Source organism: Chiroxiphia lanceolata, chromosome 1 (assembly GCF_009829145.1).
Source record: "Chiroxiphia lanceolata isolate bChiLan1 chromosome 1, bChiLan1.pri, whole genome shotgun sequence".
NCBI lineage: Eukaryota > Metazoa > Chordata > Aves > Passeriformes > Pipridae > Chiroxiphia > Chiroxiphia lanceolata.
The window spans coordinates 131,818,879-131,839,224 of NC_045637.1; the positions used below are offsets into that span (position 1 = coordinate 131,818,879).

The 20,346-nt window shown below is 42.6% G+C and overlaps 1 protein-coding gene across 5 annotated transcripts in view; it reads left to right on the forward strand.

Annotated features, from left to right (window-relative positions):
* The first annotated feature begins 2,093 nt into the window (after positions 1-2,093).
* CDK6 (cyclin dependent kinase 6) overlaps positions 2,094-20,346 on the forward strand; it is a 138,432-nt gene continuing 120,179 nt past the window's right edge. The window contains exons 1-2 of one of the 5 annotated variants that reach the window (XM_032674977.1): positions 2,094-2,412; positions 4,501-4,991. In XM_032674977.1, the coding sequence (XP_032530868.1) occupies positions 4,759-4,991 (233 nt within the window). In that variant the 5' untranslated portion in view covers positions 2,094-2,412; positions 4,501-4,758. Of the gene's footprint in view, positions 2,413-2,456; positions 2,525-2,912; positions 2,995-3,460; positions 3,557-4,500; positions 4,992-20,346 lie in introns of those variants that run through there. The other 4 variants (XM_032674942.1, XM_032674951.1, XM_032674960.1 and 1 more) reach the window with 4 other exon arrangements.

The window sequence follows — 20,346 nt, forward strand, 5'->3', positions numbered from 1 at the left end:
ATATTAGGGAGAGGGAGAGGAAAAAGGAAAGAGGAAGGGGAAAGGGGAAGGGAAAGAAGGAAAGGAAAGGAAAGGAAAGGAAAGGAAAGGAAAGGAAAGGAAAGGAAAGGAAAGGAAAGGAAAGGAAAGGAAAGGAAAGGAAAGGAAAGGAAAGGAAAGGAAAGGAAAGGAAAGGAAAGGAAAGGAAAGGAAAGGAAAGGAAAGGAAAGGAAAGGAAAGGAAAGGAAAGGAAAGGAAAGGAAAGGAAAGGAAAGGAAAGGATATACATTTAAGAAACGCATGAATGTTATGAAACAGAAAAATGAAGGGAGGTAGTGTGTGTATATATGAACCTTGTAATGTGATGTGATTTTTCACATCTTTTAAAAAGAAATATTTGATCTGTGTATTTGAATCTGTGACACTTTCACATTTAAAGGTTATGAGGTTTGCCATTAACTTCAGAATATTTCTCTGATAAATCATGGACTTCAGAAGTTGATGAGGAACTTCTGTAATTAAAACTAAAATATGAGCATAAATTAAGATCTTGCAAAATATGCATGATCTCCTGGAAGCACTCACATGCCACTGGCCTTTTCCTTGAAGACTTGAGTGGTACCAGCTCCCTGTTTTCTCCAGGGGAAATAAGGAGTCTCCCTTCTGCCCTCAGCCAGTTTCCTCTTGCTACCCCCCCTCCAGGTGCTGCTTCTAAACCTCTCAGAAATTGGAAGGGCATGTGGAATTGCTGGAGTCAGAAATTATATACTTCTTTCTGATATGAATTCTTTTCATTTGTGCAGTATTATATATATATATATATATTTAGTTGTTCTAAATCAGTGTATAATGCCAAGTCTTAGACATACCCTTTTTGAGTTATAAGCCCACTTAGTTAAATTATGTTTCCAATTGTATAAGGGGATTTGGGTCCACCCTCTCCCAGTTAAACCAGTATAAGCAGTGGTTATGGAGCTGGACCATAGTCATCCTTTAGGTCCAGAAGAGCATGTGCTGGAGGGTACCAGCTGGGAGAACTGTGAACTAGGCTGTGTGTTTTTTCCCATGGAGACAGAGTAGATAGGTATCTGTTTTGTGATTATTTTTTTTCTGTGGTGAATTTCAGTATTTGTAAGAATCGGTTCTATATAAAACATTCTCTGCATCAGAGAACCGGCAGCCTGCACGCCCAGCTCCTCCGCACACCGTGCCATCCTCGCCCCGCTGCCTCGTGCACCTCCAGCTGCAATCCTGTTGGGGCAAAGACTTCGCTGGAGGGACGAGGGGGTGTTCTCCACCAACGAAGTTTCTTGATGCTTCCCGAAAGCATTCATGGGCGCTTACTTCCTGCCGGAGCTCTGCGCTCTCTGTGAACGGAAAGTAGTCAAAAAAAAAAAAAAAAAAGCACAGAAGAATCCGCGATGTTTTGGAGAAAGAAGGGAAAAAAAAAAAAACCCAACAAAAAAAGTTATTTCTCAGGATGGGGGGTGGGGGTGGGGTGGGTGGAAACACCAAACCCGAAACCCCAAAAGGGTTATTTCCCAGCGCCTCGCACGCGGAGCTCTAGGAATGAGTCAGGGCTCTCAGTGCTGCCGCAGCCGGCTGAGCCCGCGCCCGTGCAGCGCCGAGCCCGGCGGGGCCGGGCCGGGGCCGGGGCCGGGGCCGGGGCCGGGGCCGGGCTGGGCCCTGCCGGGACCCCCCGGGGCGCTCGCCCCAGGCCATGCCTGGCCGCGGCGCTCGCGGCGACCCTTGCGGTATGCGGCTGCCTTTGGCAGGGGCACATGAAGGATTTCATTGAGTGTGAAGACAGAGAGCAGAGACAGAAAGCAGAAGGAGGCGGCTGCAGCCTTTGTAGTCGGGGAGGAATGCGGAAATGTTGAAGCACTATGTCAAACTTTTTTGAAACGGGGTCAAGTCACATTCAGCCAGCGTGGGAAAGCAAGGGGAAAAAAAAAAGTTGAGGAGAGGGGAAAAAAAAAAAAAAGGCAGCAAGCTGCTGCTGCTCCCAGGCAGAACAGAGGCCGAGGGAGCGAGCGAGGAGCGGCAGCGCAGCGCCGGGGCAGCGGCGGAGCGGCGGCGGCGCCCAGGGCCGGTGGTGCCCGAGCCCCGCACCGCAGGCTGCGGCCGGCGGGGCTGCCGTCGTGGCGCTGCAGCTCCCCGGGGGCCGCCGGCCGCGATTTTTATTTCGCATTTTCCTTTTCCCCGGGCAGGGTGGGGGCGGGAGGAGCGGGCTGGGGGACGAGTGCGAGCTCCTTCTGCGCCAAGGTGCAGCCCGGCGGCGGCGGCGGCAGGAGGATGCGAGCCGAGGGCGGCCGAGCCGCGGAGCAGCTACCTGTGTGGCCCGGGCGGCCGCTGCCGGGACCTGCCGGAGACATCGCCATGTGAAGGGGCAGACCCCAGGCCGGCTCTCCACCCCGCCTCGCTCAGTGGGAGGTTTGTGTTAGGGAGGACTCACCCCCTCCCTCTCCCCCCCCCCCCCCGCCCCCCGGGGCTGAGGATTATTTGGGGAGCTGGTGGCGGTGCAGGGGACCGCGGCGCACACCAGGTAACGCGGGGCGCCCATGTGCTCCGCGCACCCGGCTCCGCGGCGTGGCCCACACGCTGCCCCCCTCCCTGCCCGGCCCGGGAGCCCACGCCGAGCACCCCCCCCCCCCGCAGGCGGCACCGCGGACGAGTCCCTTGGGCCGCCGGGTCGGGGCAGCGCAATCCGCGGTGCCGCCGCAACGCCCTGGGGGTCGGCGCGGGGGCGCGGAGGGGACCACGGGGGAGGGGGGGCCCTCCGGCGGAGCCGCCGGGGGAGTCCCCTCGTTGTCCTGCCGCGCAGCCGAGCCGGGCCGCCCCCCCCCGCTCCATCCGCTGAGAGGAAACGCGGGGACGCGTCTCCCCGCGTGTCCCCCGCCGCCACCCCCCGCCGCCTACGGGGCGCCCGCAGAGGGGAGCTCGCCGGCGCGGTGGGGGCAGCGGGGGCCAGGGGCAGCCCCGGTGCCCCGCCGTGCCCGGGGAGGGCGAGCACGGGTAAGTTTCCACGCGGCTGCGCCGGGGCAGAGGCCCGCCAGCTCCGCCGCCACGCACACGCGGCGCCGTTGCCCGCCGCCGGGGGGGCGCCCTGCGAGCGGCGCGGGCCGGGGGGGCGCGGGCGGCCGCGCGGGGGGACCGGGGCGGGCGGGGATCCCTCAGCACCGCGGGGCTCGGCGGAGGGCAGGGGACCCCCGGGGCTCAGGGGCGGGCGGGGATCCCTCAGCACCGCGGGGCTCGGGGGCGGGCAGGGGACCCCCGGGGCTCGGGAGCGGGCAGGGATCCCCCAGCACCGCGGGGCTCGGGGGCGGGCAAGGGACCCCCGGGACTCGGGGGCGGGCGGGGGACCCCCCCCGCGGTCGGTGTCGGCCGGTGATGCTGCAGGAGGGTGACGCGGGGCTGTCCGCTGGCTGGGGCGGTGCGGTGGCAGCTGTGGTGGTGGGAACTGACGCCGGCGAGGCAGGGAGCCGCCTCTGGCTGCAGCCGGGGAGAAGGGATGAGCAGCGGGCACAGGTTTCTTCGAGACTGCTCTTTTCATCTGCAACTAGGGTGTAAAATCAGCGTAAGTGTGCGGAATACCCCTGGCTTTGTGCGTGGATTCCACTTAGGGGATCCCCGACTGAGCTGTCTGGAGCTCTTTAATCCTAGCACGGTAAAAATGCAGTGTGGGAGAGAGCTGCAGTCGTGGTCATAGTATTGCTACATTAAAAAGGGGCAGGGAGAGAATTGATATGGAGTTTTGTGAAGGGAGAGGATTTGCCCAGTCCTGCAGAAAGTGGATGAAACTGGATACAGAAGGAACTGCTTCTGCTCTCCAGCCTTATGCACTCACAGCAGAACATGTGGTTCCTGAGGACATCTTTCATCATACTGGTTTGCAAGGAACTGCCGGTGATACAATGGTAGCAGTATCCACAGCCAAAACCCTTGCTTGTTGATAAGTTGGCTAAAGTGCACATTCCTGAATTTACCTCAGTACATAACGTATTATTGTCATTTAAACATGTATGTATTTCTCCTCCCCACAGGCACTTTGAGGCAGGACCTTTTTTCTTGCGGTGTGTTCATGATGTGTTCATGAAGGGCTTAGCACAGGAGACAGCAGACCAAGGCACAAACCTCTAAATGCTATTATTTGCAAGCAAGTGACAGTAATGGGATATCTTTCCAAGAGTCCACCATGCACGATGAAGAAAAGTTCTTTGGCATAACTTCTTCTCAGCCATGCATAGTTAGCTCTGCCATCCCCATCACCCATGTCTCACAGGGTCGTCATACTGAGCCCATTGCTCAGTAAAACCCCTCAGCACACCACTGCTCTGTAGCTGTGTGCATAGCCTTTTGCGCAGACTGTGATAACTTTGTACTGTTGTATCAGTCATGCAGGGACGTTGATACATATGTCACCCTCGTGGCTCACATCCTCCTTTCCACCATGTTTTTGCTTTGCATGTAAAGTAACGAAGTAAACTAAACTCACTTTTCTTGCTTGGTTTATCCTTCCAGATATAATTGGCTTTACACAGGCAATGCTCCTGAAGACTGTATGATAATTCCTGGTGGCTGAAAGAGGAGGCACATTGGAGCCTGTACAGAAAAGGAACAAGAACAGGAGGGCAAGAGCTTCCTACTGCCCCTCTGGCAGAGGTACAAAGTGCGTGGCCTATCTGCAACACAAGCAAAGGACTAGTTTTCAGAAAGTAAGCGAGACTGAGAGCCACCTCAAGGCACTTGGAACTCGAGAGGAAGAGGAGTGGTGCCAGCATGGATAAGGACAGCACAAACCTGGCTGACCAGCAGTATGAATATGTGGCCGAGATTGGGGAAGGGGCCTACGGAAAGGTGTTCAAAGCCCGAGACTTGAAGAACGGAGGTCGCTTTGTTGCGTTGAAGCGGGTACGGGTGCAGACCAGTGAGGAGGGAATGCCACTGTCTACCATCCGAGAGGTGGCGGTTTTGAGGCACCTGGAGACGTTCGAGCACCCCAATGTGGTCAGGTGAGGAGGTGGGACCAATGTCCTGATCAGTGGAGTCCTGGGTTTAGTACGTGAATCGGGCAAGCAAGAGTTTGGGGACCTGTATGGAATGGACACTAGTTTGGGTTTGTGGCTGAAGTGAGCACTAAACTGTGTACGTGAAGTGTGGTTTGAGGTTTCAAAAGGCCGTGGTGCTGCCTGCCAGACCTCACCTCATCCCTGTGCATTGCTTCCCACACACACAAACACCTATCTCCAGAGGCATAGATGTGTGACCTGTGTTGTAATGGATGGGCAAGGAGCCATATATACATTATTTCCTCAGGCATAAGAGAGGATCAAAAAAAAATCTCCCTGGTTTTGTCTGAACTATTAGTACTGCCAGCCAGCTGATTTTTAGCAGCTTTGTTCATTACAGAAATGGCAAAAATGAGAGCAGTAATAAAATGTGCATTCTGCCTTTTTAGATGGTTTTGTAGAGAGCTGTAGATTATCATGTTAAACAGAAGTAACAGCTTAAGACCTGAAGCTTTGCAGGCAGCCTCATGGTTGAATCCTCTTTGACTGGTACTAGTTTCACTATGTGCTGCTGATTGTGCTATCAAGAATGCAACAGTACAGGTGTCAGACCTTGCTTGTAAAATGGTGGCAGTGACCCCAGGATGTCCCTTCTGTCATGTCAATAGCATAAACCCTGGATAAATGATTTGTTCTCAGTGATAAAGCTAGCCCTACTTTGACCTCTTAGATTTTTCTATAGCTGGAAACCTTCAGCAGCTCGTGAGCATCTTTTATTAATACTATAAGCTTTGAGAGGTAAGGTTCTCTTTGCAGATACCCAGATATGCAGTGATTTCAAACTGGTCAGCATCTTGCTGGTGGTGCTGTCTTAGCAAGACTATTTCCTGTTCTTTGTGTTGTTGTAAGCATATATTGCATAGCAAAAGGAAAATATTTTGCACTTCACTAACACCAGGCCTAGAGAAATAGACGCTGGAGTTAGAGGTGACCTTCAAAATGCTTTGCCCCCTTAATAATCCTTTTTTTAGGGTCTGAGATGGGGGGGTTTTATTAGGTGCAAGAGGAAAGATGAGGCAGAAAATAATATTCGAAACTCAAAAGTCAATAGCTAGAGATAAATTAATTTTTGTTATTTTAAGGCAGCATAATGTAGCAGTCTTACTTATGTCAAAACTGAATAGGCAGTGTTTGTATTCCAAAAAACTGATAATGGAGTGCGTGTCATCAGTCTCCCTTCAGTGAGCAATGGGATACAGACTGCAGCTCATGTTTCCACTGCCAATCAAGCAAATCCACAATTCGCTTAATAACCATTATTTTGCCTGGCACTTAGTAATGCCAGGGGCTTAGTAAATAAATTTTAAAAGTGGGGATATCTTTAGGTGGACAACATATATTTGATCACCATATTGAGGGGCTCTGTTTACGGAGGAGTGCCCACAAAGTTCTTCCTTGGCAGTAGAGAGATAATTGGGAGTTCTCAAAGTCTCTGAAATCCAGCCCATTAATTTATGAGAGTAAATGAGGATTCAGTTGTCCAGGTTTAGACATTTACATATTTGGAAAGTGTAAACCTTGTTTGGGAATAATTCAACATAACAATACTTATGAATTTTTCTGCCATTGAGATCTTTCCATGTGAAGTAAAAGATTTTTTTTAAGAGCTTTCTAGTCTTGAATCATGAAAATAAAGTTCTTGTTTTCCAAAGAGCTATTTGATGAACTGACTATGCAGCTGCAGGCTTCTTTTGCTTGGTTTAAGTGCAGTCGAATCTGGACAGATCGTTGCATAAATACATTGAAGCTTCAAATATTTTTACAGGCTTGAATGAAATCTAATTCTCTGCAAAGCAGTAAGTATTTCAACCAGCAATATGAGAATGTAATTTCAATATAAAGATCTCTGAAAGTGTGTTTCAGGTCCTCGTAGTGGTGTTGTGAAGCCTGTGCTTTTTGCCATAAGCAGCATTTCAGACACAAGGACTTGGTCTGTGATGAATCAGGGTGCTTGGGATCTTGGCTGCACACCTTTTTCCACAAACAAGTAGGAGAAGATGAGCAATTTCAAACATTATCTCTTCTAAAATGTGAGGAATGCTATTCAAAAACTCGCCTCTTTTGTGCATGTTTTTAATCTGTAGAGCCCGTTGGAGTGACTGAAATCATATCCTTAAAATAGAAAAAATATTTGAGAATATTTAAATGGCCCACTTCTGTTACAAAATACAGTAGAAGAGTTTGCAATTTATTGAAATTAAACATCTATTTTTGTATTATTTAAATATACTCAGAGAAAAGGAAATAGCGTAAAAGAAGACCAGCAGTTTTAAGTTGCTGACCTAACTCTACTTAATTATTAAACATATTGTGCTCAAAAAATGTTCATTGTTTGGACATGCATTCTGGAAGCTGCTATCATGGTCAGGCTACTAAATAAAAACAATGCCAAATGCATTGTCTGCATACTGGATTAAAATGTACATTGTTTTCAGAGTACTAGGGTAACAACACCAGTATTTAACATCAAATGTTTTTGATTTTGAGGGGATATCTGAGCTTTTTTCTGAATATTACAGGTAACTAACCTGAGAGAACTCAGTTGGAACTGCGAATATGTTGTATGTGTTACCTCTGAGTAGTGGCATGTGTGATCCATGAGTTGCTCAATGCCAACCAGTAGTCATTCTGTGAGTCAAAGCCTAGACTTTAAAGTGATGAGCCGCATACACCTTGTGCTCAGCTGTGGTACTCTGGCATCAGCTGATGGCAGTGGCAGAAATCACAAGCCACATGAACTTAGGCTGAGTGTCATGCTCAACTCAAATGTGGAGCACAGCAGCCCAGGGCTTCTCTGTCGCCATAAAATGGTGCTAAACATGAAGAACAGTTTCAGAAGGAGAGCCCCAGTGCTACCAGGCAGAAGTAGAGCTCCATGGCTTTATTGGTCGTAGAACCAGGATTCAGGACCAGCATTGCTACTGCAGGTTTGTCATAGTGATTGTAGATTCACTTCATCTGAGAAATGGTTAGAGCCAAAAGTGATTCCTAGTGCCGGCATTAGCATTGAAAGAGAATTTTCTACATAAAGGAGAAATGTCTAAATAGCACAGAATAATTTTAAACATAATATTTATCATATTTTTCCATGCTACTACTTACTAATTATGAGAAGTTTGTTTCATGTTCCTTTGCTCCAAGTCCATATTCATACAATCAAGATATGCATTTTTTGCAGCACAGGTGCTTTTACAATGATAGATAATGAAATGAGATAAGATTTCACTGCAGAGTAAAGAAAAAAGTTGTAAGAAAAGAATCAAAAGGAAATAAGATATTCAACAGAAAAGTGATGTTAGTGGAAATCTCTGAACTATAATGGAAGTAAGGCTTTGAGGACTGATCTAAAATTTTTCACTGTCAAGAATGGTGTATAGAAAGGCATGGGAAAATGCAGTTAAAAGGGTAATTGCAATGTGCTTAAAATCCTCTCCTGTTCACATTTACCCTTAGTTCCTCTCCACCACTATGCCTTACTCTATTTATCTTCACAAACCAAAGTTAAAAATAGAATCTTCAAAAGTAAATCTTACTGTGAATTCCTCTAAAACTAGGTATGTCATAGGCTTGGGAAAGTCCCTTTTAACTGGTAGGGTGATTAAGATGCTCCTCTAGCTCACCTTTCAGATCATAAGATGTAGTACTTTACTAAAACTTTACTACATACAGTAAGTAAATCTGGCAAAAATTGGTCCAGCGCTTACATAGTTTAGTGCTGTTCTGTTTGAGCAAAATGAAATATATGTAGATAAAGAACAGACTTTGCCAGGAGTAAATGACACATTAGATTCAGGAAACTCTTGTGTGTAAAACTAGGAGTATTCCCTGATGCAATATATCTGTAAAAATTCTTCTTGGGATTATAATGCTAAATTCAGCTATATATTGCATTCAGTTTATCTCTCTCCTGCTGGTAATCAGAGGAATAATTTTCCCCTAATCTTAATAATCCATCAAACTGAATTCACACTCTGGGAAGGTGATATGCAAGACAGATTACTGTAATTCTTGCCATGCTTGTTTTCTATCCTATTTATATTCAACAGTTTTAATAGTGCTAAACTTTAAGCAAATAGAACAAAGCTGCAAAGCTGTCTATTTTTGCTTCCTGTCTCATAATTTTTTAATAAATACAACTTCTTTAGTATTTTCATGGGTTAGTAAGTGTTAGATTTTAAAATTACCAACACTATATTGAATATGACCTATTACAATGTAATCTAATCTGGGTTATTATTTCAAAAGTAAGTGTCAGAAATCTTGCCATTCAAGGTGATTATAGCCATATAAGAAGGAATTAAAAACCTTAATTCTCTCCTTCCTGTTAACTTGCAAAATAGATGCTCCAGCTGACTGACTTACATTAAACAGAACAATGCACCTAGTTGAAGTCTAACTCTATTCTTCACTCTTTTTGGTATACAAATCAGTGGAGGGAGAACACAGTAGTTATGAGTATCTGCACAATTATGCCATGTTCAAGTTTTTATGTTATTTTATATCCATAAATGACACCATAAACTGCCCTCTGAGGTACAGCAGTACTCTCATGCTGCTTTTTCCTTACTTTTGGAGTCCAGTGGTCCATGATGTTATCTCTAGGTTTACACTTTTGTGCTGGTTTAAAGGTAAACCAGCAGGGGAAATGAACTCAACTCAAAAGAGAGATTATAAGTCAGAATAACAATTTAATAAAATAATACAATAAGTATGATTATACAGACAAACAATTGGTTTTAACCCACAAAACCCAAATGTATAACCCAGCACCCTGGGGCATGAACAGAGTGGTGTTCTTTGGGCCCCCTGAGTCCAAAGTAAAAGGAGAGGGGGAAACCTGTTGGTGAGAGTGCTGTTGCAGTCTGGTCAAGAGTGGTGATTGCAGTCCAGTCGAGGGTGGTGTTTGCAGTCTGGTTGAAAAGTGGTGGTTGCAGTCTGGTTGAAAAGTGGTGGTTGCAGTCCAGTCGGGAGTGGTGGTCTGCAGTCTGGTTGAGAGGGTGGTCTGCAGTCTTCCTCTGGATTCCACGACTGGTTAAAAAAAGTTCCAAGACTCCAAGATTATATATTCTCCAGTTCAGGCAGGAATGCCCAGCACTTCTCTCAGGGTGGGGAGCTCCACAAAGGGTATGAGGACAAGAGCATCCTCCTATCTCACAGGCTTCTTAACACCTAGTTTATAGCCTGAGGAGTCAGGCTCTGTGGGCAGATGGTGTAAATGGTTCATTGATAACAGTTTCTGGGAAATGGCATGGAAGTCTATAGAATACACAGTTTTGGGTTATAACCATACAGTAATGAATTGGTCCCAACTGTTCTAAGTAGGACAACTTGAGTGCTTGATGGAGCCCATCAACTGTTTCCCTTGGCAAGGCAATCTGAGTGTGGGGGAGAGAGGTTTGGGCACACTCCCCCATCCTCATGTACCCTGACATAAAGACCATCACTTACTTGACCTTGCTCAAAGGTCCCAGAACTGTATAAAAGGTTTGCTGCTTAAAATTTCCCTATACTTAGAAGGTATCTTTTTATAAGTATCTTAACGTTCCCTGTCTGACCTGATAAAGCATTCAGAACACGTGTATAGCAGCTCATCAATACCTAGCTAACCTTTTGCGAGGCAATTTGAACGTGTAGTTGTTTTGCTTTTTTCTCTTTGTTGAAATGAAATGATGGAGGAACATAGAGAGGGAAAAATATTCAAAAGGCAGTAGTTAATTTTACTTCTCTTTCCGTTTTGTGGTGACGCCAATATTGGCTTCTGGCTTTATTACTGTACTGTTAATAAGTTTAAAGGATGATCTTCTCAAAATCATTGAGATGTTCCATCCTGTCAAGTGAAACATTTCTATTTTGGGGGGTGTTTGTCTCTAGTGAATTCTGCTTCCTTCCTTACTTCCTTTTTCTGCCAAGCTAATGTTAAACTTCTAGTGTGTGAAGTCATTCTTGCACATCAGCAGTGCACTGTTTTGTGCGATACAATTTATTTTTGTGTAGCACCACTCATATGGCATCTGGCAGGCCCCAGGAGACAAAGAAATGGTGACCCCTGCATTGCTAGCTGCAGGGATTGTCTTGCACACAGAAAGAGTAAAATAAGATGCAGGGATGGAGTGGAGCAGAAACTGAACTTGACACTTGCCAAGTATTAGTGTGGTAGATGAATCGCAGCTGAGGTAAAAATGGTGGATGAGTAATGGGAAGGAAAAACTGAATGAGCCTTGGAATCGATTTTAGTTTAACACAAACAGGATGGTCTTCAAGGCATATGTGAAGACAGGAAGTGCTTTGGCGGGAGAGAAGCATTTCCAGACTGCAGAGCAGTGGTGGTCAGAGAGAAAGGGAGACAGTCCCTGCGCTGCCCAGCTACTGCGAGAAGGGACACTGCAAAGGTCTTGGGAAGGGAGGGACTACTGGCCTGGAAATATGGCTTCTCTGATGGCAGGTGGGCAGAGGGGAATGTTGTGGTTGCCACTGAATAGAGTTTGGTGGTAGGTGGGACTTGGAGAAATTTGTTAAGTTGGCAGAGACCGTTGGGCAGAGACTGCACATGAATGCTGGCCTGTCATCATTTGCTTGCAACCTTACAATACACAGAATGAGCATGTACAGGGAAAATAAGTGATATTCTTCCTGTCCATATGAATTGTTTATTAGTTATGGATGTGATGATGTAGTTTGAATACATGATCTGCCAGAAACAGGACAAGATAAGAGCATATCAGGAAGGAAGGGTTGAATACAAAATAGAGTTCTGAGCCTTAGGAAATTCAGTTTCTGGAGGGAGTACAAGAGCTTTTTCTAAAAAGTATTTTATCTTATTCTGAATCTAAGCTTTTTACGAAAAGCATGTTTCCAGTCTTTGTGAGAGTAAATGTTGGCCATTTTAGATTATATCCAGTGCTCCCTGCCTTCTTTTGATCTGTGGATGGTTGTGTCTGCTGTTCTTGGAGAGATCTAGTTTTGCTGGGTCTTGCACAGAATGGAAAACCAACTCATTTTGCCACAACAATTGTTGGTGGCAGGCTGTGACTGCCAGGTGAGGCATCAGCATCCCCAGAGTTAATGGAGTGGGATCCAGGATTCAAAACTGAGCCTTGAAAAGGACAAGAAAATGGATGGTCCACACTCACAAGCAAGGACCAAGGTAGAATCACTGGGACTTTCTGGTTTGCTTCATGGTATCTACCTCTGGCTGAAGTGTGGAACAAAGCAGGGAGAAGAAAAGTGATGCTTTCCAAATGTTTGAAAGAGGGTAGTCTGGAGCTGGAGGCTGTGACTTAGCAAAGCACCAAGTGAGTCACTCAGGTACACTTGGTGGGATTTAAGCCACTGTGTGAAGCTTAGCACAAATCTAAGTGCATTATCAATTGGAAAGAGCTATGACATGAAGAGTGCACTGAATTTTAAGACTTTCTGAATAGAGTTCAGGAACAATATACATTAGAATATGAATCACAGATACTGATTCTTATCATGTATTAGATTAGAGCCTTATTTCTAGAGAATGTTTCTATTAAAAGTTAAATTGCACAACTATCCTGATGGAGCAGTAATGTGAATTTGACATCAAGAGTGATTACTTGTCTTTGTGGTAATTCTTAGGTGATGTAATTTAGTTCTGAAGTTTTAAAATTATTTTGTGAAATTTCATAACACTAAGTAAAGTAGAAGTTGCTGTTCATTCCGAAACTTCGCTGTATACAGAAGATTTGCTTTTCACTCTTGTTTCTTAATGATCTAACAAATTATCGAAAGATAACTGTGCCCATATACATATATAACTAAGCCGAGTTTTTTCTTTTAAAAGAGAGGAAATTTTTCCACGTATCCCTGTTCTTCATATCTTTTTAAATTCTGAAAAATACTTTTAAGCATGCATGTATGATTGTTTAACAGTTATACCTTTAAACTGTAAGGCATTGATAAATAAACCACTTCAGAATTTTCCAAGGAGTGGTTTTTTCCATTGTGTACTTTGACATTTTCCATTTGGGAAACTGCCATTTGGTAAGCTTTTGATGAGATGATCATCAAAGAGTGGAAATATGTCTGTTGATTTCTGAACTCTTTCAAAATACCTCATTGCATCCAAAATATTGTATTGGTTTTCCTATTTATTTATTTACCTTTCACCTTTGAAAATTTGTCTCATCCTTAGAAAATGAAGGAAATATTCCACTAAATAATCCCTTTGAAATTAAACCTTAAAATTCTAACAGCACTCTTCCATATGATACTTTAGATGTCTTTTTAGGGTTTTAGAAGAAGATGGCTTTCTAGTCTCAGAAGGACCAAGTGATTTCACATACCTAAATGCAGGGTGTGCCAGTTTGCTGATATTTGTAGCATTGCTCTAGGTTGGATTTCCCATGACATATCTGGCAAATAATCTACAGACCGAGCAAAAAGTTCCATGCTGTTTTAAAAGGGTTCATACTAACACTGACTGTTTATCACTCTGAATTATCATTAACAGATGATCTTCTCTTAATAAAAGAAAATAAAACCCAAAAAAACTATCTCAGCCATTAATTCATCTTTGCAGGAATTTCCCGTATTTAATGCACTCAGTTCTAGTGCAGATGAATCATACTGAGTTTAAGTGAAACCTATTGAGTTTGGACTTTTGAAACATTAGTCAGTGCAGAATGTTACATATTTTGATAGAAACAGAGAAACTGAGTGAGAACTAGAATGGAAAAGCCTGTGTGATTTTTCTTCTCTCTTTTATGTGAAGCTTTGGCTAGTCTTTTAATATCTATTTGAAGTGTAGTCGGTGTGATAAATTGCTGTTTAACAATGCCAGAGAATTCCCTTCTCCCTGAAATCAATTAATTATAAACTGGAAATTTCAGTACTTTGTTCACCGTTTCTTAAGTTAACATATTTCTAGGAGCTTTCTGTGATCGTAATTCCTAGCTGCACTGGTGCTTTTGTTTCTCTTCATCAGTGGAGCCAGGGCTCTACTGTAAGGATAGAATTCTATCACTTTTTTTTTTTTCCACATTTGATGTGGTATTTTGCATACAGCTGCAGAGTAGACAGTTACCTTTGAAAAGAACATTTGGCTGGTTTAATTTGATTAGAGCAAACCACCTCAATCATTACTGAACTAAGACCGTTTTCATTTTAACTTGGCAGTAGGAGTTGGGAATGTACTGACTGTGCTTAGATGTTTGGGGGAGGACTCATTTGGACACACAGCTACCACTGAAGTGAAACAGCCTTAGAGAACCTTGCCCATTCTGCTCTTTCCCCATAGAAAAGGAAGGCTGTAAAGCCACTGAATGTCACATTTAACTTTCTCTGATTATGAGAAGGAATTGGACTCCTTATGAGTGTTTCTACAAAAAAAATTGGAAATGTTTAACACATAGAAATGCAGAATCATACAATTTTTAAAAAACACTGTGATATTAAAAATATATGTAGGATGTGAAAGTCATTTATTTACAACAAACTTAAACATGCCTAGCAACAGCATTTTGAATAAAGTTATTATAAAATCCAGCATGTTAAGAGAAATACGGTGAGATTCTCGTAGATACATTATATCAGTGTTAGTAAGTCTTAGTAAGATTCCCACATTGTCATTCTCTGAGTTTTGACCTTCTACACCTTTTTCTCATCATATAAATATACTGTGATTTTCTTTTTTTAAGTTGCATATTAAAGATAAAATTAGATAATTCAGATTTACAGTATTATGTATAATATATGACTTTTGCTTTTGAGTTTCCCTCACTGGTAATGACATAATTTTTCTAGAAAAAGTCTTGTGGCTGTCTAGAATATAAATGTATCTCATAATAAATGATAGCCCTTCAATAAATTATAGTCAGCTGGTATTCTCTAGAAAATGTGGTTCTTATCTGTAAGTGCTCTGACTTTACTGTAGTGGATCATCATATATACAATATTTTAACCTGAAGATTATAGCTGAAGGAGGAGCTTCTGCTGCTTCTTGTATTATGTTCTGAAAAGCAATATGCATAGTTAATTGTTCATTTATGTGACCAGCCTAACACTTGCTACTAATGGGAAAATTGCATACACATCTTCCAGCTAATCCAGTAATCCAGTTGCAAATTTAAGGCTCGAGTTTCGGCTGGTGAATTTAAGGTCCATAGAGCTACACTGATTCAAACAGCTCTAGTTGTTCAAATCATAAAGTCGTAATTTAAGATGAACAAAAATGCATTAGGACAGGCAGACTGTGCAGAGGTGTCCTATCAAGCATGCACATTTGAGACTTCACCATTTACATTTTAGATGCTGCAGCTATTGAGTTCACCAAACTGGGGTATAAAAATAGTTTAGTCATTAGGAGGTTTTTCACTGGTATGGATTCAGAGTTTCTGTTGACTTTCTGTTGACCTTCTGTTGACAGACTTTCTGTTTCACTCCTTCTAATTACACTCCCTTTTAGCACCACAAATAATTCCTCTCTAGCTTAGTATGTATCCTCTGAAATACTCAATATCCTCTATGTTTTCACCTAAGCATTTTGTGCAGTGCTGTGCTTACCCTGGAACTCCAGGTTGCATCACAGACACAGTCATTTCAGTGCTGTATACATCTCTTCTTCAAATGCAAATGCCTCTGGAGCTACAGTTAGAGACTTTCTGATTACTGTACAGCATTGAAAGTTTATTTCTAATGTTACTCGCTAGCACAGCATTAGAACCTTTATTACTGATTTCCAGCTCCCTTCAGTGAAAGTTAATGACCTGTATTACTTTTCTCTACTAGGAAGTAGAGGTAAAGTGAATCTTGTTTTGCTAACTTCATCTATCGACATACTTTGTTTGTATCTGTGAGCTTTATGACATAGAGATTGAGCAGCATCTGCACTTCTAACTAATACATTGTTTATCCTTAGATAACCTTCAAGATTGTTAATGGAGATAGGCCTACCCACAGATCTTTGTGGTTTCCTCGCAGACATCTCTAATCAATTTGTTGCCTTAATGTTTCTCTCTGCTTTTTATAAAAAGCTGAGCAACAAGTTTTGATCAAAGCAGTAATACCCATATCCAGACAGGTTGGAATCAATGACTGTAGTCTGAAAATCAGAATTAAATGTCTCATTAAACTTAAAAGATTTGGCATTCTTGGAAGGGCCCAGACAAGTCAGTACTTCTGCAGAACTGAGCACCTGTATCTCTTCATTGTACAGAATCCCATTCATCATATTGCTACGTTTGTAACATCATTTAAGACAAAAAAAGTGTTACCTGGCATTACTGAATTCTATGCTGCTTATTATTCTTTCCTCTGCTCTTAAGAAGGTTTCGTTACTTCTTAATTTTATTTGGTCAGATTAAAACATCTATTAGAGAAGTCAGTTATTTCAAAGGCAAATGTTTATGCAGTAGTGAAAACATGCAAACAGAAATGAGACTGGAACTGAAGATCCTGGCGGTACAACAGCAAGAATAGTTAGGATTTGCACAGAAGAGTCAGGTAACCTGTTTGATTGAAAATGAAAGGTACTTGTGGCTGTAGATAAATTGTAGACAGGTGAATGACACCGATGAGGGAGTCTTCTTAGAAGACATTTAAAGTATATTGGAATATCCCAAATTAGTAGGATACTGCAATGTCTGTAAGGAAATACAGAAAATTACTCCAGTAACCAAAAGTTTAGAGTAAACAAGACTATTCTGCAGAAGCAAAGCTTAAGTCATAAGAAAATACGAATCTTCTGCCATCCTCTAGATCAGTGAAAGGATATTGAGCCTGTAATTCTGGAAGAAGCTGTAAAGTCAATTAAGTTTACTAAAACAGTAATAAAGGACAATTTCAACCACTGTTCATAATAGACAAGGTTTAAAGTCAAAACTTAAACCGTCATTGAAGCAACTGTTCCTGGAGTACAACAAAGAGAGATCACTCTCTACCTAACCTGAAGGAATTTGCAAAGCTGGTTTAAGGAACTCTAATAGTCAAGACACACAGTCATAGTGGCCACAATAATTAAATCTGATATCCTTGGGAAAGGGGTGGTTCCCAAACTTGATGTAGTAACAATAGACTTTAGAAAAGAGAGATTAAGAAACAAAAAGTAATCAAAAATTTAACTGTCAAGAGGAATTATATGAAAAGGCTTAGATTTAAAATGGTAGGTACTTAGAGAGTTGTAACGGCATGTTTTGTCACTTGGGTCATACACTATTCCTTAGTGTGATGCTATTTCCTGTCACTGGAAATCCTGGCTGCTGCTTCTGTCCTATAGCCTTTTCCTGGCTGCTAGATATAGCAGGTCAGTTTAAGAGTACTGCAACCTCAAACTCTCTGGAGGAGTGGGGAATGTCAAAGAGAGACACCAAACTTTCTTCACCCTTTTTATGGCTGTGCTCCAGTGTATCATGGTGGATTCACAAAAGGTACAAATAGCCACATGTAACAAAACAGGAATGTAAGATAATTGTGAGCAGACTCTTAAATTTAACCAACTGAATATTAAAAGTATACTTCATTCTTCTCATTAGAGTCTCCCCATTGTGAATGCAGAGCGAGCGTGTGCCAGGTGCTGCAGCTGGGTCAGGGCATCCCCTGTTATCAATACAGGCTGTGGGATGAACAGATTGAGAGCAACCCTGCCAAGAAGGACTTGGGGGTGCTGGTAGATGAGAGGCTGGACATGAGCTGGCAATGTGCACCTGCAGCCCAGGAAGCCAATTGTGTTCTGCGCTGCATTGAAAGCAGTGTGTCCAGCAGGTCGAGCAAGGTGATTCTGTCCCTCTACTCTACTCTGGTGAGACCCCACCTGGAGTGCTGCATCCAGCTCTGGGGTACCTAGCACAGGAAGGACATGGACCTGTTTGAATGGGTCCAGAGGAAAGCCACCAATTTGGTTAGAGGAATGGGTATCTGTCTTATGAGAAAAGGCTGAGATTTGGGATTGTTCAGCCTGGAAAAGAGAAGGCTTAGGGGTGACCTAATTGCAGCCTTCCAGTCCCCGAAGGGAGCCTACAAGAAAGATGGAGAGGGACTTTTTATGAAGGCATGAAGTGACAGGACAAGGGGGAATGGATTCAAATCAAGAGTAGGTTTAATGTAGATATTAGGAAGAAATTCTTTACTGTGAGGGTGATGAGGCCCTGGAACAGATTGCCCAGAGAAGTTGTGGCTGCCTCATCCCTGGAAGTGTTCAAGGCCAGGTTGGATGGAGCTCTGAGCAATGTGGTCTAGTGAAAGGTGTCCCTGTGCACAGCACGGGGGTTTGGCACTAGGTGATCTTTTAAGGTTCCTTCCAACCCATACCGTTCTATGATTCTAATTGAGTGGTCACCCAGCTGTAGCCTGCTAGAGCTCAATGAGATTAATGCCAGTCAGTAAAGTTTGAGGGTGAAAAGTGGAAACGCTAAGTAGGAAGTTTGTGCAGCAAGTAACATATGTTACAAAATCAAGTAGGAAATTATTTTGGGGTTGGGGGAACAAAGAGCTAGTATTGATATCAGAGAGTACTTGGACTATGAGAAATTAGATGGAAGAAGAAATTAGTTTTACAGGGCAATTTATTTTTTTACCAAAGTCTGTAATATATGGATTGTTGGTAAGAGCTTGTACAAGACACTTCTTTTATCAATTGGCAAAAATTATGTGCTTTCCCTAATAGCAGAGTGTGGGTTTCTGTGAAATGTTCTGACTTCAGACAATCTGTTTCTAGTTTGCATTTGGCATTAAAGTACTAAAGGGAACAGGATGTATCTGGGATGGGTGGGCATTGCCTGCTTGTCTTGCACCCAATTTTAAGCTCCAGCAGAAGCCATTTTGGTAAAAAGTTGTTAATATTTTACGAGAGGAAAAATAGTTGAAGATATGTGTTGGAAATGGCTGCTCATGCAGTCTACAAGTAGTTTAAGGCACCTTTCAAAGCTTTCTCAGTTGTGGTTTCTCTTTTTGTCATTACCCTTTACTCTGCCGTACTGGTCTTGTACAGGATTTGCCACTGAGTGAGCTAGTTATTGGTAAATTGTCATTACTGGTAAAATTCTGATGCTGTACATAGTTTCATTGCCTCAAATTAATTTTGAGCAAATTACATGATTGTACAATGGCAAATAGTTGGAAATTCTGGTGTCTAACTTATATTCCCGTCTGAATTATTGAAGACCTGGGTTCTTGAAGAACAGTAGTGTTATACCTTTATCTTAGAGAATAATTTTGAAGGAATTTTTATTTTTCCATAATCTCAAAACATGTCAGCCCACACTGCTCTGCAATAGCCTTCAAAATAAAAACCAGTCAATAATACTAACAGATTCTGCTCCATCATTTTTTATATCTTTTGGTGTCTGTTGGAGCTAGTTCTTTTATAGCTCAATTTAACAAGGCTTGAAAACAGCTTTATTTGTTATGGAACTATTAAAACAATATAATAGTAGTAAAGCAAATAGGCTACTCTGTTAAGCTGTTTGAATATGCATATTACATATGTATGGTATTTATGTGGAAAAGGAAAACCATAAAAATTTCAAGATCTGACTACATTTATACCAGGATGTTGCATTATTATTTTGTAACATCGATTAGGATTGTTAGACATGTAGGACTGCAATTAGCTTATTGCCTGTGCTTTAAAAATGTCTGAATAGTTTTTAAGTTAAAAAATTGAAAGGGGATGAGGGCAAGTCAAGAGAAAAAAAAAGTCCCAGAAACTAATTATTTTTAAAAGGTTACATGACACTGAAAATTGGAACATAGAACCGAAATGCCATCTTGCTCCTAAGTAAAATAAAATAGTAAATTTTATTAAATGTATTCTGGAAAGAGTAAATGAAAATTATAAATTCTATTGTCAGTGGCAAAGAGCCCGGGCAATATCCAGAAAAAGTAAACATCTATTGGCTTAACGTCACTGGGGCACAGTCCACTGCAGCAGGCCATTGAACAGGGAATGTCAATGTTTAAAAGCAGCAGAACTAATTTTTTTAATAGGCGGCTTTTTTTGCCTCTTGTTTGCAGTACAAATACATATTTTAAAAGGCTTTAGGCAATATTTAGATGATGGGATTATGTGTCTCATTTTAGTATTAACTATTTTTTAATTTTTCAAATCTTGCAAAATTCATGGTCACTTTAATCTGTCTTCTTTCAAGCATGAAATTGCCATCCCTTAATTGCTTTAGTCACTCACTTCCAGAACTCATTCATCCCAGAGCACATCCTGTATACAAAAATATTGCAATATCATTTGTCAGCTTTTAAATGGAGACTTTTCTTGAAAAGGCTGTTGAGTTCTTGAAATAATTTCTCCAGAATTTTCTGAATGAACGTGATTATCTTGGCA